Here is a 24,684-nt window from a genome sequence, read left to right as displayed (position 1 = left end):
GAGATTTAAAATCAAACGGTTTTGGGTGCTTAGGTGGCTCAGTCAGTTGAGCGTCCGACTCTTGATCTTAGCTTAGGTCTTGATCTCAGGATTGTGAATTCAAGTCCCCCATTGGGCTCTGTGCTGGGCGTGAAGCTTACTTAAAAAAAAAAATGCGGGGCGCCTGGGTGGCGCAGTCGGTTAAGCGTCCGACTTCAGCCAGGTCACGATCTCGCAGTCCGTGAGTTCGAGCCCCCGTGTCAGGCTCTGGGCTGATGGCTCAGAGCCTGGAGCCTGTTTCCGATTCTGTGTCTCCCTCTCTCTCTGCCCCTCCCCCGTTCATGCTCTGTCTCTCTCTGTCGCAAAAATAAATAAACGTTGAAAAAAAAAATTTAAAAAAAAATGCAAAAGATATAAAAATTGGATCCAGTGTGAGGTCTGCCTCCCACCTACGGCCCTACTTGCCAGTTCTCTCAAAAGACGCAACCAATGTTACATACACATCTCTTTAAGGCTGCATAATATTGTTTTAAAGATTTCCCATACTTACCTAATTATTATTTTTTTTATTTTTCCATTTATTTATTTATTTTTGAGAGACAGAGAGGGAAGTGGGGGATGGGCAGAGAGAGAAGGAGACACAGAATCCGAAGCAAGCTCCAGGCTATCAGCACAGAGCCTGACACGGGGCTCGAACTCACAAACCGCGAGATCACGACCTGAGCTGAAGTCAGACGCGCACTCAGGCGCCCCTCTAATTGTCTATTAATGGGCCCTCTAGGCAAATTAATGTGCTGTTCTGAATAATGAGCACAAATGTGATGCCTGTATTTTGGATGCAGTAATTGTATTCTTGTTAAGCCAAGTATTGCACTTTTATGCTTTTATGATTTTATCCAAGTGATAAAACTTTACTAGATTTTCAGATGACATGCTCCAAAAAGTCTCTTTAATAATGTTATCTGTGGTTTATTACAAATACCAAACTGTAAAAATATGTCAGATTTGGTCATAATTTGAATGTAATCTCATTCTGTGTTTACTCTTTCAGGCCATAATGCAACAGGGAGACACTTCCATAAAACCTGTCCTCCAGGTCATTGTGAGTACCTGTGTATGTTTTATGTCAAACATTTTAACAACTTCTATGTAATTATACATTACGTTTGATGAAGCACATGTCGATTTCATGTCCATTTTAGGAAATTCTCTCCCTCATCGCAAAAAATAGGCCTGTCCTGTAGTAACTGCAGGAGAGCAGCTAGGGCTGGGTTTTTTTCTTCTTCAATATAAGTTAGCCAGAGTTAGACTTGGGGGTTTAGATTTGAGCCTTCGCCTTTCTATTCTTGCCACGATTGATGGAGGCTGTAGTGCTACACATCATTAGTATTGCCTCGTTACTTTTTTCTCCCTGCCCTGAGGTTTGTCTTTCTTAAATCTGCCTTATATGGGCCTACAATGAATGTGTCTGCTTAAAATTCTTCATTAACCCTATCATTCATTTAAAATTAAAAAAATTTTTTTTTTAATGTTTGTTTATTTTTGAAAGAGAGAGACAGAGTGTGAGTGGTGGGGGAGGGGCAGAGAGAGAGGGAGACAGAATCTGAAGCAGGCTCCAGGCTCTGAGCTGTCAGCACAGAGCCCGACGCGGGGCTCAGCCATGAGATCATGACCTGAGCCAAAGTCGGACACTCAACCGACTGAGCCACCCAGGCGCCCCCATTTAAGGGTTTTCCAAAAATTTTTTTTAAGTTTATTTATTTATTTTTGAGAGAGGGAGACAGAATGAGCAGGGGAGGGGCAGAGAGAGAGGGAGAGAATCCCAAGCAAGCTGCGCACTCTCAGCATGGAGCCCGATGCAGGGCTTGAACCCACAAACCGTGAGATCATGACCTGAGCCAAAGCCAAGAGTTGGATGCTTGACTGACTGAGCCACCCAAGTACTCCAAAGGTGTTTCAAATTTTAGTGGGAATTTAAAAAATGAATAGAAGCAGAATCCTGGATCATTCTGTGGATTCTGAGTCAGTAGGCCTGGTGATCTCCTTGTGACTCCCAGACTCGCTGCTGGTCATCATAAGGCTCCGTTTCTGTATTTCACTTCCTGTGGAGAGCAGCTTCTGATTTCCTGTAAGTTGTGATAAATGCCTTGGCTGTGCCCCCATGTCATGTGCACACATCTCTTATATCTCTTTGCCTCTGTCTCCACCACACTTGTAAGCCCCTTCAGGGCAAGGATTTTTTGGGTTTTTTTGTTTTGTATTTTTAACATGTTTTCTACACAGCACCTTGCATTGTTAGGTGCCTTATCATTTTTTTTTTTAATTGATTTTCAATTAAATTTGAGCTGGGGAGAGAGAACACGAGTATTGGCAACTCATTTTATTCTCATCTGTGTTGTGCTTAATAATGTTAGAGAGAAGCTGGTGGGAAAATCATCATATCCAAGTTTCTTTTGCTTGGACGTAGGTGTCAGGAGAATGGGCAAGCAGTTCAGTGTTTGCTGAAATAATCACAGACCCACTCTCCTGCCACTTAGATGTAATTATCTCTGGGGACTGGGGAGACAGTCTGTCTAATGAATCATGTTTTCTATCTTAGAACATCCGTCCCATCACTACAGGGAATAGTCCACCCCGTTATCGACTGCTTATGAGTGATGGATTGAACACTCTCTCCTGTGAGTATGATGTATAAATCCAGGAATTTGTATTTAAATAATAAAAGCACATCCAGCACTTTGATTGCAATAATTTGTGGCATTTCAGAAGTGTACATTTGCCTGACCGTGCACTTCATTCAGACAGAATTGCAGCCGGCAGAGAGCATTCTAACAATAGACTGGATCTAGTGGAAAGCTGCCACTTGGCTTAATTAATTTTCTCTAACTGGTGCTCTGTTTTCTTTGATTAATTTCCCTCAGGATGATATTGACATTTAGTGAATATAATGGGTTAGCTGTCCTATACTTGCCTTTTTAGGCTTTTATTTCAGTGTTGGAAACTTCACAAGCAAGAAAGACAGTTTTCAGAATATGTGCTTGCTATCTCTAGTCACAAGGTGAAGAACGTAGAAAAGATTTTTTTAGTCTTCATCATGAGACCTGAATGATGGAAAAAATGATTCTGGGCAATTTAAGAAATACTTACATTTCAGAGTAGCAGCAGATGTTTAATGCATAGTAAATCATACTGTTTTTCACTGTGCAGAATCTGAATAGTTTTAGTTTCAGAAACATTCAAGGCATTGTTTTTCTTGGCTAGTCCACGTGTGATCAGTGCTAGTTCAGATTGTTATGACTGAAATGTTGTGGGAACTAAAGAAATCTTTGTGCTTTTCAGCTTTCATGTTGGCAACACAGTTGAACCATCTCGTTGAGGGAGAACAATTGTCTAGCAACTGTATTTGCCAGATTAACCGATTTATTGTTAACACTCTGAAAGATGGAAGGTATGTGGTGGGTTATTTTTGCTTTTTAGAGTTTTCTTTGGTTTTATTGTGTTTTGGAATGGGGACTAATTTTTGAACAGAGAAGTCCTTTGGATTCCAAAATTCACTTAGGAATTTCAAAAAGACAATGATGAGCTTCCAGCTAAGAGTTTACAGCTATTGAGATTTGAACTCGGGTGACTAAAACATGGCACCAAAGGGAGAGAAATATGGAAACAAATTGGAAATTTCAAAGCAGGAGATTAAAGCCAAACACAGAACTCTTATTTCTAATCTCTTCAGAAGCCCTGTTTTTAGCATTCTCTTTTAAAGCATCTTTTAATGAAAAGGGGTCACTTATAAAGAGCAAAAGAGGTGTATTTAATTATGTAACACTGCTCCTTTTCTACAACCTTGAATCTTTCATCGTAAATTATTCAGCCAATACAGAGCATGGTGAGGACTTACAGATGCTACACGCTAGAGGTGCAGCGGTGAGCACACTGTTAACCGTTGCTAAAATAGGACCTTTTTGTTGGGGAGAGGCTTTTAAGGTCTTTATTTTCAGTCACAGAACACATGAGAAACAAATATGGCAAGCATTCCCATCTTAAGGGTATGTCAGTGTATGTTACAATAGTATTATCTGTACATTTCCAAGTAACTTTTGCTTTATATTTGTTTGCTATATCATTGTCCTTCTTTTAACTTTCAACTTCTGTTCTTAATCTTGGGTGTCTTTTATAAATAGTGTATACTTTTATTTATTTACTTTTTAATTTTTATTAAAAAATATTTTTTAAATGTTTTATTATTTTGAGAGAGAGAGAGAGTATGCACAAGCAGGGGAGGGGCAGGGAGAAGGAGAGACAGAATCCCAACCAGGCTCTGTGCCATCAGCACAGAGCCTGATGTGGGGCTCGAATTCATGAACTGTGAGATCATGACTGCGCCGAGATCAAGAGTCCAACACTTAACCGACTGCACCACCCAGGCGCCCCAGCAGCATATAGTTTTAGAAATCATTTAAAAAAAAAAATTTTTTTTTAATGTTTTATTTATTTTTGAGACAGAGAGAGACAGAGCATGAACGGGGGAGGGTCAGAGAGAGAGGGAGACACAGAATCTGAAGCAGGCTCCAGGCTCTGAGCTGTCAACACAGAGCCCAACATGGGGCTCGAACTCACGGACCGTGAGATCATGACCTGAGCTGAAGTCAGACGCTCAACCGACTGAGCCATCCAGGCACCCCTAGAAATCATTTTGAGATTTAGTTGGTGAGTTTATTCTGCTTAACTTATTATTGATTTTTTCTAATTTTTGTGTTTTCACCATGTTTTTTGCTTTATTTTTTTCTTGGCCTTGGATTGATTGGATTTTTCCTTAATCCTCTTTTTTGCCTCTGCTGGTTTGAGAGACATTCTATTTGTGCTGTGTTTTTGTTTGTTTGGTTTGTTTGTTTTTTGTGGGTACTCTCACATTTAAAAAAAATCCTGGGGGCACCTGGGTGGCTCAGTCAGTTGAGTGTCCGACTTCAGTTCAGGTCATGATCTCATGGTTCATGTGTTCAAGCCCCGCATCCGGCTCTGTACTGACAGCTTGCTCGGAGCCTGGAGCCTGCTTTGGATTCTGTGTCTCCTCTCTGCCCCTCCCCCGCTCGCACTTTGTCTCTCAAAAATAAATGTAAAAAAAAAAAAAAATTAAAAATCCATATGTAAATTAACAGAAATTCTAAAATAGGTCAGTATTTTTACCATCCTCTCAAATAAAACAAAGGTCTCAAAATGATCTGTGTTTAGTGTTCAATTTTGTTTTTATTTCTTCTGATTAGCATTCTCTACACAGACAGCCATTACTTATATTTACCCATAGTTTGTTAGCTCCCGTTTGTCTCCTTCATCATACTCCTTCCTTTTTAGTTCAGTTCTCATTTTCCTGAAGAATATCTTTGAGCAGCTCTTATGGAGAAAGTTTGTGAATGATAAAAATCTGTCATCTAAAAATGTCTGTTGCTGGACTCGTGGCTGGCTCACTCGGTAGAATGTGTGACTCTTGATCTCAGGGTCATGAGTTTGAACCCCACTTTGAGTGTAGAGATTACTTAAACAAAGACATAAAATTAAAAAAATAAAAATGTCTGTTTCACTCTCAGTTTAACTAAGTATAGAATTCTAGGTTGACAATTAACTTAGTTGCTGTTACTATTTTCACCCTGATATAATTTTGTGTTCTTGTCCTGGTGCTTTGAAAAAAAAAATTTTTTTTTAATGTTTATATTTATTTTTGAGACAGAGAGAGACAGAGCATGAGCAGGGGAGGGGCAGAGAGAGAGGGAGACACAGAATCCGAAGCAGGCTACAGGTTCTGAGCTATCATCTCAGAGCCTGACACGGGGCTCGAACCCATGAACCATAAGATCATGACCTGAGCCGAAGTCGAACACTCAACTGAGTGAGCCACCCAGGCGCCCCTTGTCCTGGTGCTTTGTAAAAAAGACTTTTGTCATACGTACATTATAAAATTCACATAAATAAAAATAACTGTAATCCCACTGCCTAGAAGTAACTATTAGTAACATTTTGTTGTAATCCTTCCAGAATTTTTCTGTAAACATGAGTACTTATAAATTTGTATTTTCCTTAAAAAAAACTTTATAATATAGTTTTATAAAATTCTTTTTTAAGTTTATGGTTGTTGTTTTACATGTTCCTAGATAAACCTCTATGTCATATATTACTTAGCATGTCATTGTATAAGTTTAATTTAGTTAACATTTAATATTACACAGTATTTCACTATTTAAAGTTTTTCACCAGTGTTCCTTAGAATATATTTGTAGCTCTTTGTGTATTCAGATTTTTAGAGAAGACGATCATTTTAATAAAAACAACACACAGAATCACCAATTCAAGCAATGCAAAAGAAGGTACAAAGAAGGGGAAAAATGGTCTAAAGTTGATACAACCTAGAAATAACTATATTATGATTTAATGAGCATCATTCCAAAAATCTCACCATGCATATTTATCAATAATTGGTGACTCGATGGAAATCATCTTGGTAGTGGAATGACAATATAAACACTGTTACTGCTCTCTTCCTTCCTATATAATTGGGTCCAAAGCCATTAGGTGGGGTCAAGCAAGGTAGGTGTTTACAAGGGAGGGGTGGTGGTGGTGGTGGTCTGGAACCAGGTATTAGCCCAAACAAAGTGAGGAGGGGGTCTTTGTGGGCTGGACAGGGTGCTGGAGCCCCAGCAGGTAAGGAGAACACACACGAGGGGAGAATGGCTGCGGCCCAGAATGGGTTGTCGGAGCCTGAGTAGGGTGAGGCAAGAGTCTGTGTGGCCGTTGGATCCTGAGCAAGGGATGAAGCCATCTGGGAGTGTGGGGGTCAGGGGACAGCAGCATGTTGTTGGAGACTGGGTGGGATAAGGAGGGAGGCCAAGCAGAATAAGGAGGGGGTCTGCAAGAAGTGGTGATAGCCCAGCATGAGTGTCAGAACCAATGGGGAGAGGAGGGTGCTTGTTTGTAATGGGATGGTGGTAATCTTAGAACTAGGTATGGAACTTGAGCATCGGGAGGAGGATGTCCGTGGGTGCAGCAGTGGCAGGTGGTGACATATGAGGGGAATTGATTTAATAAATATGTTGAGGGCAGTGAGAGCTAGCCAAGGGAGAAATCTGTGATTCTGGATTGGAACTGGAGGTTTCAGAGTGAACTCAACGTTTTTGATAGGTAGATGTAGATACAGATATAGATAATTAGTTTGGGGTTTTAAAGTTCTATTTTATTGGGTCGCCTGGGTGGCTCAGTTGGTTAAGCATCCAACTTTGGCTCAGGGCATGATCTCACAGTCTGTGAGTTCGAGCCCCGCTTTGGGCTCTGTGCTGACAGCTCAGAGCCTGGAGCCTGCTTCAGATTCTGTGTTCTCCCTTTCTCTCTGCTCCTCCCCCACTCACAGTCTATCTGTCTCTCAAAAATAAAATAAAAACATAAAAAAATTGATAAAAGAAAAAGTTCTATTTTATTTTATTTTTATTTTATTGTTATTCAATTTATTTAAACTAAAACCAAAAACAGTTCTCCCATTTCTCCCACCCCCTTCCCCTTGCCTCTAACAACCACCAATCAGTTTGTTCTTTGTATCTATGAGCTTATTTCCACATATGAGAGATCATATGGTAATTGCCTTTCTTTGTCTGACTTAGCATAATGCCTTGGAAGCCCATCCGTGTTTTCACAAATGGCAAGATCCTCCTTTTCTTTAAATGGCTGAATAATAGAGTGTGTGTGGTGTGTGTGTGTGTGTGTGTGTGTGTGTGTGTGTACCACAGTTTGTTTATGCATTTATCTATTGGTGGACACTTAGGTTGTTTCCGTATCTTGGCTGTTATAAATAGTGCTGCAGTGAACATGGGGGTGTAGTTATCTTTTCAAGTTACTACTTTTGTTTTCTTTGGATAAATGCCCATAAGTGGAATTGCTGGATCATATGGTAGTTCTAGTTTTAACTTTTTGAGGAGCTTCCATAGTGGCTGCACCAATTTACATTTTCACCAACAGCTGTACGAGGGTTCCCTTTTCTCCATATTCTCGCCAACACTTGTTATTTCTAGTCTTTTTGATAATTGCTATTCTGACAGATATGAATGAGGTGATGTCTTATTGTGGTTTTGATTTATATTTCCCTGATTCATGAAGTAGAGTATCTTTTCCTGTATCTCTTGTCTAGGTATGTCTTCTTTTGAAAACTGTCTCTTCACATCTGGTTGGTGTAGGAGTATACATATATTGTGCAGTGTGTGTGTGTGTGTGTGTGTGTCTGTCTGTCTGTCTGTCTGTCTGTCTTGCCTAGGTCTGTCTACCAAGAGAGCTTTGGAGCAGCGACAGCACAATAGCTGTGAGCCCACTTAGCACATCTTGGTTTCTGAATGCCAAAAAGAACCAAGGCTCCTTGGAGGATGGCTTGTTATGGGCTTGGAAATTATAAGTCGAGCCTGGACTATCTTAATGTGTCAGTTGGTAAGGAAGTGCTCAAAGGGAGAGGGGACCCTGTCAAAAGGCTGGCAGAAATCTTACACTTGCCAATCTAAGATAATTTATAAACCACAATAAAAGTGCAAACAGATTGCAACCTGTTGAATAAAATAGGAGTTCGTAAGTCTGTACTGAATAAATGAATACATGGGGGGAAGATAAAGGTTCTTCTTAACATAGAATGCCATCTAATAAATGTAGAAGGAATGATGGAATAGTCGCCATTTGGTAATCATCACAATATTAGTTCATGCAGGAAACATCAATGGGTGCTTTGACTGCTCTAACAAATTAACACAAACTTAGTGGTTGAAAACAACAGAAATTATTCCCCCTGGAGGTTGGAAGTTGAAATCAGTTTCACTGGGCTGAGATCCTGGTGTTGACAGGGGCATGCTCCCTCTGGAAGCTGTCTGGAAGAATCCATTCTTTCCCTCTTCCAGCTTCTGGTGGTTGTTAGAATTCCTTGGCTTTTTGCTGCATCAGCCCAGTCTCTGCCTCCATGGTCACATTGCCTTCTGTCTGTTTCAGATCTGCCTCCCTCTTAAAGGGTACATGCCATTCCTTTTAGGGCTCATCTGAGGATTCAGGAATAATCTTGCCATTTCAGTCATTAACTTCATCACATTTGCAAAGTCCTTTGTTGTCCCGCTCACAGGTTTCAGGGGTTACGACGTGGATATCTTTTGGTGTGGGGGATTCAGTCTACCGCAGATGCTGAAACAAGTGGTGAAAGTTTGCAGAGTGACAAGTTTTTTTATGGGGTTAAAGTACTTCCCCACAACATAATTACTAATTGTAAATGGAACAGAGGCAACTTCATAGTGGAGGAACCTGGCAGACAGTACCTTGTTCCAGTGATTAAGGTTAACATTACCAGTAATGGGACAAATAGAAATCATGTATTACCTGATAAGATGCAATGAGAATAACACAGCATCACTAATAGTATATTTTTGCGAAAGATACACAATCTATATCTAATCATGAAGAAACCTCAGGTAAATTAAGGGATATTCTACAAAATAAGTGACCTCTGATTTTCAAATCTCAAGCATGAAAGTAAAAAAATTGTGTACACTGAAAGACTGTTCCAGATTGAAGGAGTCTTAAGAGATTTGATAATTAAATATAACAAGTGATCCTGGTCTGGATTATTAAGGACATGATTTAGACAGTTGATAAAACTTAAATAGGTTCTGTGGATTATAGAAAAATTCTTTCATTATGTTTCAAGTTCAGTGACTTAACCAGGCTGTCTTTTTTTTTTTAATGTTTATTTTTGAAAGAGCAGAAACAGCATGAGTGGGGAGGGGCAGAGAGAGGGAGATACAGAACTTGAAGCAGGCTGCAGGCTCCAAGCTGTCAGCACAGAGCCCGATGTGGGACTGGAACTCATAAACTGTGAGATGACCTGAGCTGAAGTAGGATGCTTAACCGCTTAACTGACTGAGCCATCCACGTGCCCTTTAACCAGGCTGTGTCTTAATGTCCATTGTTCTTCCTTTTTTTTTTTTTTTTTTCTTTCCTGGTCCATGGTATGCCCTTTCAGTCTGCAGATTTATTTCTTTTCAATTAAATCTTTCTGTGTGTTATTCCTTAATGCTGTTTTCTATTTCATTTGGTTCTAGTTTTTATTTACATTGTGGATAACTGTCTTCCCTTTGTGTCTTCAGTTTGTTTTAGTTTATTTTCTAATGCATATGTTGGATTAAGTCAAGATTTTCCAACATACTAGTAGTTCAGTTTTTAGCTTTCTCCTTGCTGTCTCTTGGTGTTTATAATCTTTAAGTGTTAGATGTATAATAGTATTACTTTTGTTCTGTTTTTGTCTTAAGTTCCTTTTTCTTCTCAATCTCTCATCTCATCTTTTGAGTTTTATTTTATTGAATTCTTAGTCTTATTTTCCAAATCTCTCTTGGGAAGTATTATTCCCTTTCTTGGCTTATGCTTTCTTCTAGATTGGATTCTCTAATTGTCTCTGCCTTTTTCGTTCCTCGTATTTTTATACATTTTTGCATGTTGCATTGTTGCCATGTCATTTCTTTTTATCTTTTTCATGCTTAACGTGGATGGTTCTGTCAGACTTCATATTCGTTCCGACATAGTTTAAGCTGGATACATCTCTTTGCCAACCTTCCCACTTGGGATCTATTATCTTCCACTCCAGGCTACCTTTGAGTGCTCGAGTGGTTCTTTTTATCCACTTTTCTGTCCTCTGGGGTATGGTTATGGGAGAAGATGGAGTGCGGTGCTGGGGTTGAGTGCAACAACTTAGGCTTGGTTCTCTACAGTCAGGGATAGAGTTTCAGTCCCACGGGCTTTGCTTCTTTCTACCATCTCACGATGGTGGCATGTCTTGTACTCTTTCCTGCCTCTGTTGACAATCTGTGTCCATACATCCCAGCTTATTTACCCCTTATTTTTTGATGGACATTTAGCTTTATTCCAAACTGGGCTTTAGCAATCATCCTTGCAAAAGATGAACACATCTTTATGTGTTCATGCTATTACTTCTGAAGAGCAGTTTGCTTGAGTTAGTGTTGTGGGGGTCAAACGACGTCTCTTAACAGAAAATATACCAATTAATACACCCAGTAACTTTGTGTAAGAGTGCTTCTGAATAAACAAATCCAAGGAAGGAAGGAAAGGAAGGATCCCCTTAACCTTGTCAACATATTGGATACTACTAATTTTTTTTAAATGCTTATTTTTGAAAGAGAGACACAGTGCGAGGGGGGGAGGGACAGAGAGACAGAGACAGAATCCAAAGCAGGCTCCAGGCTCTGAGCTGTCAGCACAGAGCCCGACGTGGGGCTCGAATTCACAAGCTGTGAGATCATGACCTGAGCCAAAGTCAGATACTTAACCAACTGAGCCACCCAGGTGCCTGTATGCTACTAATTTTTTAAAATAATTGTTAATTATCATTACTTTAATTTACATTTCCATATTCATGAGTCAAATGTCTTTTCAGGTACTTGTTTATTCTTTGTAGTTCTTTTCTGAATAGCTTTTTATATATGTACTTTGTGCATGTTTTTGTTTCCTGGGAGATCTTTGTAAACCAGGGATATCAACTATTTTTTAGCTGTTTCAAATATTTTATCCCACTTTATCATAACTTGCTTATGGTGTCTTGTGATACAGCATTTAAAACTATTTTTAATTTTTTTAATTTTTAAAAATTTTAGAGCAGGGAAGGGGCAGAGGGAGAGGGAGAGAGAGAATCTCAAGCAGTCGCCACGCCTGGCACAAAGCCTTACACGAGGCTTGAACTTGTGAACCGTGGGATCATGACCTGAGCTGAAATCAAGAGTGGGACACTTAACCAGCTGAGCCACCCAGGTGCCCCAGTAAATAAACTTTACAAAAAAAAAAAAAAGAAGTGATATTTGAGATGAGAGCAAAAAATGAGTACTAGCTGATGGCAGAATGAGAGAAGGTCATCACAGTCAGTGAGCAGCATATACAAAGGCTTTGTGGCAGGAGAGAGGGTGGCAAGAGAAAACATGGCATATACCAGGAATTGAAAGCAAACAGAACTGCTGGAGAGCAGTGTTTCTGGGAAGCGGTATGAGATGAACTAGAAAGAGATTAGCAAGACCAGATCACACAGAGCCTGTAGGGCATGTGAAAGGTTTTAGTTTTGGGCTAAGATTCTTGGGAAGTTATTGAAAGGTTTTAATTAGAGTTAAAGATAGGTAAAAGAACTATAAGTTCTTAGATCATAATTACATTAAAAATAGCTACAGTTGTAATGGTTTTCACTGGGAAAAGGTAATTGTTTAGATGGGTATATGTTTCTGAAAACAAATCATCTGTTGTTGTGCCATATATTACTGTGTTTAATCTAAATTCTGATTGTGTCATTTACTCCTTGATGGTACGGTTTGTGGTAAGGGCACTGCATTTTAATTAAAGGACTAGATGGAAAATGAAAATCCTGCAATCATAAAAAGCCTTGATAATGATACAGTGAAAGATTAAGGGAAATATTTACATAGGAATTGATATCATATATTTCTCAAGTTATTCAGTAATGAAAACCTGTTGACAAACGGAAATAGTTTTATCAAAATGATTATTGGGGGAGAGCTTTTTAAGTAGCTTGTCATTTGAAAGGTTCTGAATTGATTTTTTCTAACTTGTTTCTATTTCTTCGCCTTTGTAGGAGAGTAATTATTTTGATGGAGTTAGACATTTTGAAACCAGCTGAAGCAGTTGGATTAAAGATTGGCAATCCCGTGCCCTATAACGAAGGTAAAAGGCTTTTTTATAGGTTGTAGCACTCGATAGAATACCTCTTTATAGATCCAGAATTCTACCATTTGGTTTCAGTTTGATTTGTTAGTCTTACTAAAACTCGTGATTTGGAGGTTTAGGAACCAGGTTATTCTCTCAGGTTTTTTAGTACGGAAGAAATGATGGTAGGACTCCAAAAGGAAGACTCTCTCTGTTTTTCTCAACACACAACTTCCTTCATACTTCTGGCTTGTCTGTTACCAAAAGTGTGGGGTTTGTCTCACACTAAGCAATTCTCTAATTCTCTGTGGACGAGAGCCAGTTGTCCTACAGTTCCGGTTGAGTTCTGATACTACGTATCCAAAGTTAGCTTCAGATTCCACAGATAAAGACAGAGTCCCGCAAGGCTGCCTCCGCACCCCTCCACCACCGCCAAACCCCAGTTCAGATGCCAGTCAAAAGTCTAGGTAGTTCCCTCTGCTTCTGACCAACTGGCTGTAATTGAAGGTTCCCACAATCCCCTCCTCAGGTTCCATTAGATTAATGAGCTAGAGCGGTTCACAGAACTCAGAGAACAGCCAGATGGGAGAGGTGCATTGGACAAGGTGTGTGGGAGGGGTACAGAGCTTCCGTACTCTCTCGGGGTGCACTGTCCTCCCAGTGCCTCCATGTGTTCACCAACAGGAGTGCCCCAAACCCCATCCTTTTGGGTTTTCATGGAGGCCTCCATAGACATGTTGGATTACATCATTGGTTGTTGGGTGATTGGTTCCACCTCCAACCTCTCTCCTTTCCCCAGAGGTGGGGAGTGGGTGCTAAAAGTTCCAACTCTCATCACATGGTTGGTTCCCCTGGCAACCATCCCCATTGTTAGGAGCTTTACAGAAGTCACTGTGTTGATACTTAGGTGTGTTTGAAATGGGCTTTTTATAAATAAGATACCCTTAATTCCTCTTATTACTTAGGAAGTTGTAAGGGTTTTGAGAGCTCTGTGCCAGGAACCATGAATGAAGGTCAAAAAAATATTTCTTATGTATCACAATATCATAAGCTTGCATTAGGAAAAGAGGGAAAATGAAAGAATAGAAAAAAGTCCCACTTACAATAGATTAAAAATAACAAATACATTGAAGTGTTAATGAGAAATGTGCTTTCTTTTTTTTTAATTTTTAAAAAAACGTTTTATTTAGTTTTGAGAGAGAAACAAACAGGAAGAGTTGGGGGGTGGGCAGAGAGAAGGAGACACAATCTGAAGCAGGCTTCAGACCCCAAGCTGTCAGCACAGAGCCCTGTGTGGGGCTCAAACTCAACAAACCATGAGATCATGACCTGAGCTGCAGATGAAAGCTCAACCGACTGAGCCACCCAGGTGCCCTGACAAATGTACTTTCTTAAGATCATTCTTACGCACATTTTTGTTTTTATTTTATTTTTGTTTTTAAAAAATGTAAAGCAGGGGCACCTGGCTGTCGGTAGAACAATCAACTCTTGATCTCGAGGTTGTGAGTTTGAGCCCTACGTTGGGTGTAGACGTTATTAAAAATAAAATCTTCAGGGGTACCTGGGTGGCTCAGTCGGTTAAGTGCCTGCCTTCAGCTCAGGTCATGATCTCACAGTTCATGAGTTCAACCCCCACATTGGCCTCCACTGTCAGTGAAGAGCTCGCTCTAGGTCCTCTGTCCCCCTATCCGTCTCTCTCTCTGCCCCTGCCCTGCTCATGCACTGTCACTCTCTCGCTCGCTCTCTCAAAAAAAAAAGTAAAAAATAAAATCTTTAAAAATAAATAAAAAATGTAAAGCGTGTAATCGGTACTCTTTTGATAGCTCACCACACCCAGTAGTTTTTAAAATAATTTCTGTGTTTATTGCCAGGCCACAAATAAACTCCCTGAAGGTGCAGACCATATTTTGTTCTTTGTTGTGTCCCTCATGCCTAACTTTTATTTTTATTTATTTTTCATTTTTATTAAACAAAATGCAAAACAGTGGCCACCCACCCTTTTGCACCTCTGTGATCAGAAGCAGCTTTCAGAGCACAGATCCCCAGTATTTGGAGGACAGGGTCCTTTTTGCCTACCTCATTTCTCCAAAACTGTGTGCACAATGCTTTAGGAAAATGTGCACAGGGGCTCCTGGGTGGCTCAGTCAGTTAAGCATCCGACTTTGGCTCATGTCATGATCTCACGGTTTGTGAATTCACACCCTGCCTTGGGCTCTGTGCAGACAGCTCAGAGCCTGGAGCCTGCTTCGGATTCTGTGTCTCCTTTTCTCTCTGCCCTTCTTCTGCTCACGCTCTGTCTCCCTCTCAAAAATAAATAAACATGGGGGAGAAAAACAGGAAAAGGTGCACAGCTAGCTGCCTGCCATTTAGCTGAGGGCCCAGAGGTAGGTAGCTGTTACTGTGCTAAGAGCTGAAATTGACTGTAATTTGCCATCCAGATCTTCTCCTGGAAGTTGCAAGCCTTCAGGAGACTCCCAGATTCCAAAATAGTTGTATCAGACAGATTCTGCCAGTGCAATTATAGTTTAGGTTAAGAGATAGATTCCTAGTACTTCCTAAACAGTGATTATCTGTTGATAATGAGTTTTTTTTTCTTGTGAAAATATATAGAAAAGCACAATGAAATCAGAATGATTTAATTACTTTAAACGAGAGACAATGATAATTCTAGAAAAAGACAAAGAATTGTAAATCACTGACCCTGTTAAAGGAAATGGCTCATCTGTCCCTCTACCAAGTCTAATAAAAATAAAATTAAAAATAATTAGTTAAATAAAAAGGGGTGCCTAGCTGGCTCAGTCGGTAGAGCATGTGACTCTTGATTTCAGGATCATGAGTTTGAGCCCTATGCAGGGCATAGAACCTACTTTAGGAAAAAAAAAAAAAGTAAAGCCTCACTGTTCACCAAAATAAATTTCCAGATTTGTTTTAAAAATTAGAAAATAAGGGTGCCTGGGTGGCTCAGTTGGTTAAGCGTCTCGCAGTTTATGACTTCAAGCCTCGCATCAGGCTCTGTGCTGACAACTCAGAGCCTGCAGCCTGCTTTGCATTCTGTGTCTCCCTGTCTCTCTGCCCCCCCCTCCCCTCCTCCCTCTCTCTCTCTCTCTCTCTCTCTCTCTCTCTCTCTCTCTCTCTCTCTCTCTCTCTCAAATAAACATTTAAAAAAGAAAATGAAACCATCAAAAATAATAAAGAGGATGGGGCTGCATACGGATTGGGATAATTCACAATGAATACATGATTACATTGACATAAAATTTCACATGGTAAAAGTAGGAAGGTATGTAAACTTAAACTAGGATAAAATACTTATGGAAGATGAGACTGATAGAGGCACCTGGCTGGCTCAGTCAGTAGAGTATGTGATTCTTGATCTCAGGATCATGAATTTGAGCCTCACATTGGAGGTAGAGTTTACTTCAAAACAAAACAAAACAAAACAAAACAAATAGCCAATACATAACAAAAAATATTTAGCCTTACTGGTTGTTTTTGTCTTGTTCCTGGTCTTAGGGAGATAGCATTGTCTTTTTCCATTAAGTATTATGTTAGCTGTAGGTTTTCATATATATTTTTTTATCATTATGAAGATGTTTACTTTTAATTCCTAGTTTGCTGAGGGTTTGTATCAGGAATAGGATGGTGAATATTTTGTCCAGTGTTTTTTTCGGTGTCTATTGATGATTGTATGGTTTTTCTTTTTTATTGGTTAATATGGTGAGTTACATTCAATGATTTTTGAATGCTAAACCAATTTGTGGTTTCCAGGATATGTTATGTCATCATGACCTATTAATACTTTTTATATATTGATGGATCTCATTTTCTGAATTTGCTTGATTTAACAAACCAACTTGATTTTGTGTAGAATTTTTACATCTATATTATGAGGGACATTTGTCTATTATTTTCTTGTGATACCTTTTGTCTAATTTTGTTGTCATAGTAATCCTGGCCTTACAGAATGAATTAGAAAGTGTTCCCTCTTAAATTTTCTACAGTAGTTCATGTGGAATTATTACTTTTTACTTAAATGTTCAGTAGAGTTTACCAGTGAAGCCATCTGGGACTGATATATTTTTTAGAAAGGTTTTTAAACTACAAATGCAATTTCTTTAACAGATACATATAGGGTTATCCAGATAATCTGTTCCCTTTTGAGTGAGCTGTAGTAGATTGTGTTTTAAGGAATTTGACCATGTCATTTCAGTTGTTGGGTTTATTGGCCTCTATAAAAGTAAATAGTCTTGGGGTGCCTGACTGGCTCAGTCAGTAGAGCATGTGACTCTTGATCTCGGGGTTATAAATTTGAGACCCACTTTGGGTGTAGAGATTACTTAAAAATAAAGTCTTTTAAATAAATAAATAACGGTAAGTAGCCTAAAAACCCCAATTAAGTGGCAGAAATTATCAGATTGAATCAAATGTAGTATTAGCCTTTTGGTGTCTGTGAAAGGCTGTAGTGATGTCATTTCTCTCATACTTGATATTCATAATTTGTATTCTTTTTTTTCCCCATGATCAGTCTGGCTAGATGATTTATCAATTTTGTTAATCTTTCCAAAGAACCACCTTTTGGTTTCATTGATTTTTTTCCTCTTTTTATATTTTCTATATTACTTTGATTAAAAAAAATTTTTTTTTTTAAGTTCATTTATTTATTTTGAGAGAGCACAAGCTGGGGAGGGGCAGAGAGAGAGGGAGAATCCTAAGTAGGCTGCACGCTGTCAGATGACCTGGGGCTCCATTTCATGAAACTGTGAGATCATGACCTGAGCTGAAGTCAAGATTCAGTGCTTAATGGTCTGAGCCACCCAGGTGCCCCTATGCATTGATCTTTAATGTTTCCTTTCCTCTGTTTATTTTGGGCTTAATATGTTCTTTCTCACCATTTCTTTAGATGAATGCTGGCTCATTGATTATGACCTTTCTTCTTTTCTAAAATTAGAGGCATTTGGGTGTTACGAATTTACCCCTAAGCACTGCTTTAACAATGTCAAGCACATTCTGGTGTTACAAGTTTTATTCCATTCAGAGTACTTGCTGGGGTGCCTGGGTGGCTCAGTCAGTTAGGCATCCTACTCTTGATTTTGGCCTAGGTCATGGTCTCACCTTTCGTGAGATTGAACCCCAGGTCGGGCTCTGCTGACAGCGCAGAGCCTGCTTGGGATTTTCTCTCTGCGCTTCCCCCCTGCATGGATGCACACGCACGCTCTCTCTCAAAATAAATAAACTTGAAAAAAAAGTCAAATGGTTTTGTGTACACTTTAAAACAAAACCAAGTAAATAACATTTCCCTTCCTTATTTTTCTTTGGCCTCTAACTCCTGTCCAAAGGCAGTCTTTAAAAATTTTAAGCTGTTTCTTCCATATTTTTCCCCATATTTATTTCCATATTTTTAAATAACATTTATGCTGTTCTTTCTTGATTTTTCAGTGTAGACATTTGTTTACTGACTTCACACTATGGTGAAGTCAGTAACATATAGTTACTGTATTAACATACAGTGTTCTATTATTTTCAGGCGTACAATATAGTGATTTCAGGTGTAAAATATAGTGTACAATTCTATACATTACCCAGTGCTCATCATGATAAGTGTGCTCTTAATCCCCCCCACTTCTTTTATCCATCTTCCCACCCACCACCCTCTGTTTGTTCTCTATAGTTAAGAGTCTGTTTTCTGAGTTGTCCCTTTTTTTATTTGTTTTGTTTCTTAAATTCCACATATGAGTGAGATGATATTTGTCTTTCTCTGACACACTTCTTTTACTTAGCCTTGTACTCTCTAGCTCAATCCATGGTGTTGCAAATGGCAAGATTTTATTTTATTTTTTTATGGCTGAATAATGCCACCTTTTCTTTATCCATTCATCTATCAATGGACACTTGGACTATTTCCATAATTTGGCTATTGTAAATAATGCTGCAATAGGCATAGGGGTGCATATATCTTTTCGAATTAATGTTTTCATATTCTTTGGGTAAATGTCCAGTAGTGGAAATACAGGATCATATGGGAGTTTTATTCTTTTTTTTTTTTTTGAATTTTTAAGTTTTATTTTCTACGTGTTAACGTGCTTATTAATGCACTTTATTTTTTTAGGTTTATTTATTTATTTTTTAGAGAGAGAGAGAATTCCAAGCAGGCTCCATGCTGTTGGTGCAGAACTGGACACAGGGCTTGACCCCACAAACTGTGAGATCATGACCTGAGCCAAAATCAAGAGTCAGATGCTTAACCAACTGAGCCCCTCAGGCGCCCCAGATGCAGACTTTAATCTGATAAAGTCTGCCCCTAATCAGACTGTTGATTATTTCCATTTGTAATTGGTTAAATCGGAGAAAAAAATTTAATTAATTTTTAATATATGCCATCAAAAATAAATATTCACTTAATGTGATCGTATCTGTTTTATGATATCAAAACATTTTTTCCTCCCCAAATAAAGATTCTAAGTAAATATGAGATTTCTTCTAATGAAAAAAGTTATGCCTTATCAGCTGTTGAGCTTACAAAACAATACAGGGGATTGCTACCGGCACACTTACTGTAAGAGGAAAGTATGTCCAATGAAAAGGAAATTTAAAATATGACATTAAACTTGTATGAAAAATTTTAGCAACGCCTTTACTTCATTTACTTTTAACTTTTCCATAAATACCAGAAAAGAAATTGGACAGTTTATAATGAAACTTAGAAAAATGTCTTTTTCCATAAAGCAAACTTACTCATCGTCTTTCCCTGTGGCTCCTTCTTCCAGTCCTCCTCCACTGTGCTAAAGAGCTATTGAGTTCTTCCAGATTTTTGATTAGACAGGTGGTTTCCAAGCCGACTGGGCTTTCTAGGTACATAGTTCCTGCACGGGGTTTTCCAGTCACTTGTCCAGCTTTGAAAATATCTCGGCCCGTTCATGTTCCACATGCTTTGTTCGTGGGATGGGTAGAGCTTTGAGAAGCACAGTATCCCCCAGTGTGCACTGCTGAAGAGCATTGTGAGCAGAGTAGATTTTTCACTGATTAAAATACTTCAATAAATAGGGATCCAAAACGAGCCTGGTCACTCTCACTTTAGCTGTTTTTTGCATTGTATTGCTGTTCCAGTGACCTTCCCCATTGATATTATGTGGCTTTGGTCACCTCCCAGCTCTCTTTTCTTGGCACTTGTTCTGGTAGTTCTGTTTTTAATATTTTGACCCTCCCAGTTGTCTTCCACAGTAGCTGCACCAGCTTTCAATCCTACCAACAATGCATGCAGATTCCTTTTCTCTCTACGTTCTCACCAACACCTGTTGTTTCTTGTGTTGTTGATTTTAGCCGTTCTGATAGGTGTGAGGTGACATCTCATTGTAATTCTGACTTGCATTTCCCTGATGATGAGTGATGTTGAGCATCTTTTCGTGTCTGTTGGCCATCTGAATGTCTTCTTTGGAAATATGTCTTTTCGTGTTTGCTGCCCATTTTTAATTGGATTATTTGTTTTTCATTATCAGTTAATTTTTTAAATGTTTTTTTAATGTTTTTATTTGTTTTTGAGAGAGACAAACAGAGTGTGAGCAAGAGGGCCAGAGAGAGAGAGGGAGACACAGACTCTAAAGTAGGCTCCATGCTCAGAGCTGTCAGCACAGAGCCTTACATGGGGCTCGAACTCGTGAACCATGAGATCACGACCTTAGCCGAAGTCAGACGCTTAACGGACTGAGCCACCCAGGTGCCCCATCAGTTAATTATTTAACTAAATCTGAAGAGATGATGATCAGTCATGAATATTTGGAAAAGAATTTCTGACACAATTTATGAGAAATACATATGTTTCAGGAAATGTATGGAATAATTTTAAGAGCTTATATAATTTATTAAGTTAATAGTTTTTATTAGCTATTTTAATTATAAACATGATGTTTAAAAATTTTAAATGGGAGTGCCTGGATGTCTCAGTTGGTTAAGTGTCCAACTTTGGCTCAGGTCATGGTCTCATGGTTTGTGAGTTCATACCCTGCATCAGGCTCTCTGCTGTCAGCATGGAGCCCACTTTGGATCTTCTGTCTCTCTCCCCTGCACCTCAAAGATAAATATACACATACAAAAATTAAAAATGACTTTTCAGCTGGTCAGTATAAAGGATGCCAAAAGCTGTATATATGACTTACCTTATTTAAAGTTTTCCATTATGTATTTCTTTCTCTTTCCCAATTGATTTCACAGTAGGAAATTAAATAGGTGTTTGGGTTTTTGGTTTGTTTTTTTTTTAATTTAATTTTTTATTTTTTAAAATATACATCCAAATTAGTTAGCATGTAGTAAAACAATGATTTCAGGAGTAGATTCCTTAATGCCCCTTCCCCATTTAGCCCATCCGCCTCCCACAACCCCTCCAGTAACCCTCAGTTTGTTCTCCATATTTATGAGTCTCTTCTGTTTTGTCCCCCTCCCTGTTTTTATATTATTTTTGTGTCCCTTCCCTTAGGTTCATCTGTTTTGTCTCTTAAAGTCCTCATATGAGTGAAGTCATGATTTTTGTCTTTCTCTGACTGACTAATTTCACTTAGCATAATACCCTCCAGTTCCATCCACATAGTTGTAAATGACAAGATTTCTTTTGATTCTTTTTGATTGCTGAGTAATACTCCATTGTATACATACACCACATCTTCTTTATCCATTCATCCATCCATGGACATTTGGGCTCTTTCCATACTGTGGCTATTGTTGATAGTGCTGCTATAAACATTGGGGTGCGTGTGTCCCTTCGAAAGTGCACACCTGTATCCCTTGGATAAATGCCTAGTAGTGCAATTGCTGGGTCATAGGGTAATTCTATTTTTAGTTTTTTGAGGCACCTCCATACTGTTTTCCAGAGTGGCTGCACCAGCTTGCATTCCCAATAGGTGTTTGTTTTTAACTTAGAGAAATAACTGTTCTGGTTAAAATTAAACCGTTTCTGTTGGTCCTAATAAAGGTGCTTAGGTGGTTTCTACTAAAGTACACTAATTCACTGTCTAAATTTAAACTTATCAGGCATAATTCTTCAATTTATCATTAATCAAAAATTACTAGTCAAGCTTTTGCTTAAGAAAGATAAATGTGATCCCAGTAATTTTTGTGCTAGAAGCAAACTGCATCCTGTCCTTGTTTTCCTATCTGGGACTCAGTTCTGGTCTTCACCTCAGTGGAGTTAATGGAAAGGAAAGGAAAGTTTGAGATGCTCAGGCCTGCTGCACAATCACAGAACGTTAAGAGATAGAAGGAACTGTTTTAGAGATCAGTTGTGTTAATCATAAGACAGAATGAAAGTGAAGGAGGTGATAAGTGACTTGGCCAAGATTGCAGAGCAAGTTAAAAATTACACAGCAGGTGAGTCGCTTCAACAGATGAGACTCATTATTCCTGATTTCCAGGTGAAGATGCTTTCCACTGTACCCAGACCTTCAAAGATTAACCTTCATAACAAAATTTTTGCCTATTAACGAAAATTGTATTTTAGTTAATAGAGTGTGTGAGTTGAATCTATTATAGGAATGTTTCTGTGTGTATATATAATCAGAAGTAGTCTAATTCATGTTAGTATATTTGTCCATTAAAACATGTATAATTTTATTTTTTTTTAATTTATGTTGAGAGAAAGAGTGTGCCTGCACGAGTGGGGGGTGCAGAGAGGGGGGAGAGAGAGAATTCCAAGCAGGTTCCATCCATGCTGTCAGCACAGAGCCTGATGTGGGGCTCAAACTCATGAACCATGAGATCATGACCTGAGCCAAAATCCTGAGTGGGACACTTAACCAACTGAGCCACCCAGGTGCCCCCAAACTTGTATAATTTAAAAAATGGAAATATAATTAAGATAATCAGACATCTGCTTTTTATAAACACTAATTTCCTTGCAACTTTTGAATAGATAATATAATTACATGTTTCCAAAGTGAAAAATACAAAATTATATATTTAGGGAAATCTTACTGCTACCCCTGTCGCCGGCTAATGCCGTGTTTGTATCCACTGCTGACCTGTATAGGTAACCAATTTTAGTAGTTTCTTTTTATCCTTTGGGTGTTTCTTTATGCAAATGTATACCAAATAAAAATATTATATATTTTTATTCTGTGCTCCAGTTTGCTTACACAAAAGGTAGGATATTGTGTATATTATCTTACCTTTTTAAAAATTTTCTATTATTAAAAACATTTTTTTAATGTTTATTTATTTTTGAGAGAGAGAGAGAGAGAGAGAGCACAAGGAGGGGAGGGGCAGAGAGAGGGAGAGAAACACAGAATCTGAAGCAGGCTCCAGGCTCTGAGCTATCAGTGCAGAGCCTGACACAGGGCTTGAACCTATGAACTGTGGGATCATGACCTGAGCCAAAGTCTGATGCTTGACCAACTGACCCACCCAGGTGCCCCTTCCCTTTTTTGATCCTGCTTTAAAATTTTTTTTTAGCTTAGAGATATTTCCATGTATATACACTTAGAGATCTTCCTTATTTAAAAAACAAAACAAAACAATTAAAGAGTGTTCTGTTGTGTAGCTGTTCCATAGTGTAACCAGCCTTGTTACATTATGGCTTGCTTGCATGCTGTAGCAATGAAAACAGTACTGCAGTGAGTAACTTTGTACATATGTGGGTATATTGACAGAGGTGGTTTGGTTGCCAGAAGTAAGATTGCTTGGATCAGTGGATAAATGCATCAGTGGTAGGTAGATATGGTAGGATTCCCCTCTGTAGCATGGTAACATTCTGCATTCCCACCAGCAGTGCATGAAAGTACTAATTTCTTCTCAGCTGTACCAACAGAGTACGTTATCAATCTTTTGAATTTTCACCAGTCTCTTAGATGAAAGCTGAGATCTCAGTGTAGTGTTTAATTTGTATTCTCAGCAAGATGAGCATCCTTTTAAATATTTGAGGGCTTTTGATTCTCTGTGAACTGTGTATCCTCCATTTTTCTTTGGGGTTGTTCGTCTTTTTCTTCTCCATTTTTAACAGTTCTTTAAAGAGTAGGGAGATTAGTCCTTTGTCTCTGATATGAGTTATAAAAAGCCTTCTTTACTTGGTTATGGTGGCTTTTTGCCACAAGCAATTTTTTTGTTGCTGTTTTTATGAGGTTAAGTTTTCCAGTCTTTTTTAAATGACTTTGGAATTTTGAACCATCATTAGAAAGGTCTTTAGGGGTTCCTAGCTGGCTCAGCTGGTAGAGCATGCAACTCTTGATCTTGGGGTTGTGAGTTCAGGCCCCACATTGGGTATGGAGCCTACCTAAAAAAAAATTTTTTTTTTCATTAAAAAAAAAAATGAGGAAGGCCTTCCTTACTCCAAAATTATTAAAGTATTCACCTTTTTTTTTTTTTTTTTTTTACATATATTTACTTAGAGGTCGGCAGCAGGACAGAGAGAGAGAGAGGGAGAGAAAATGCCAAGCAGGCTCTGAGCTGTCAGCACAGAGCCCAACGCGGGGCTCCAACCCACAAACTGAGATCAGGACCTGAGCTAAAGTTGAACGGTTAACCCACTGAGCCACCCAGGGGCCACCACCAACCTTCTACCTTTTACTGTAGCCATTGAATATGTTCAAATGTTACTTAAAAAAAGATTTTTTTTTTTAATGTTTATTTTTGAGAGCGAGAGAGACTGAACGCAAGCAGGGGAGGAGCAGAGAGAGAGGGAGACAGAATCTGAAGCAGGCTCCAGGCTCCAAGCTGTCAGCACGGGAGCAGGATATGGGGCTTGAACTCACTAACCGTGAGATCATCACCTGAGCCCGAAGTCTGACACTTAACTAAGCCACCCACGTGCCCCCACGTTTTATTCTAGTATCTACACAATTACATTTTCTATATTTAAATCACGATTGCCACTTCTGTCTTACAATTGGTTTCTTGATTTATGGTGTTTTGAGCTTCACTTTTCATGTAATTTGGAATTGATGGGTTTTCTCTGCTCCTTCAATTCACTAAAGATGTAGTCTCTATGTGGGGCGTTTGTGTGTAGAGTATGTATTC

At 38.9% G+C, this 24,684-nt stretch overlaps 1 protein-coding gene across 1 annotated transcript in view; it reads left to right on the top strand.

Annotated features, from left to right (window-relative positions):
- Nucleotides 1-24,684, top strand: part of RPA1 (replication protein A1) — a 72,619-nt gene that overhangs the window by 16,178 nt on the left and 31,757 nt on the right. The window contains exons 2-5 of the mRNA XM_006939978.5: nucleotides 1,031-1,081; nucleotides 2,579-2,657; nucleotides 3,319-3,427; nucleotides 12,620-12,708. Coding sequence (XP_006940040.2) covers nucleotides 1,031-1,081; nucleotides 2,579-2,657; nucleotides 3,319-3,427; nucleotides 12,620-12,708 — 328 coding nt within the window. The remainder of the gene's footprint in view (nucleotides 1-1,030; nucleotides 1,082-2,578; nucleotides 2,658-3,318; nucleotides 3,428-12,619; nucleotides 12,709-24,684) is intronic.

The sequence above is a fragment of the Felis catus genome, chromosome E1 (genome assembly GCF_018350175.1).
Source record: "Felis catus isolate Fca126 chromosome E1, F.catus_Fca126_mat1.0, whole genome shotgun sequence".
NCBI classification, from domain to species: Eukaryota; Metazoa; Chordata; class Mammalia; order Carnivora; family Felidae; genus Felis; species Felis catus.
Note: the sequence above shows the minus strand (reverse complement) of the source record. Positions and strands in the feature narration are given on the sequence as shown.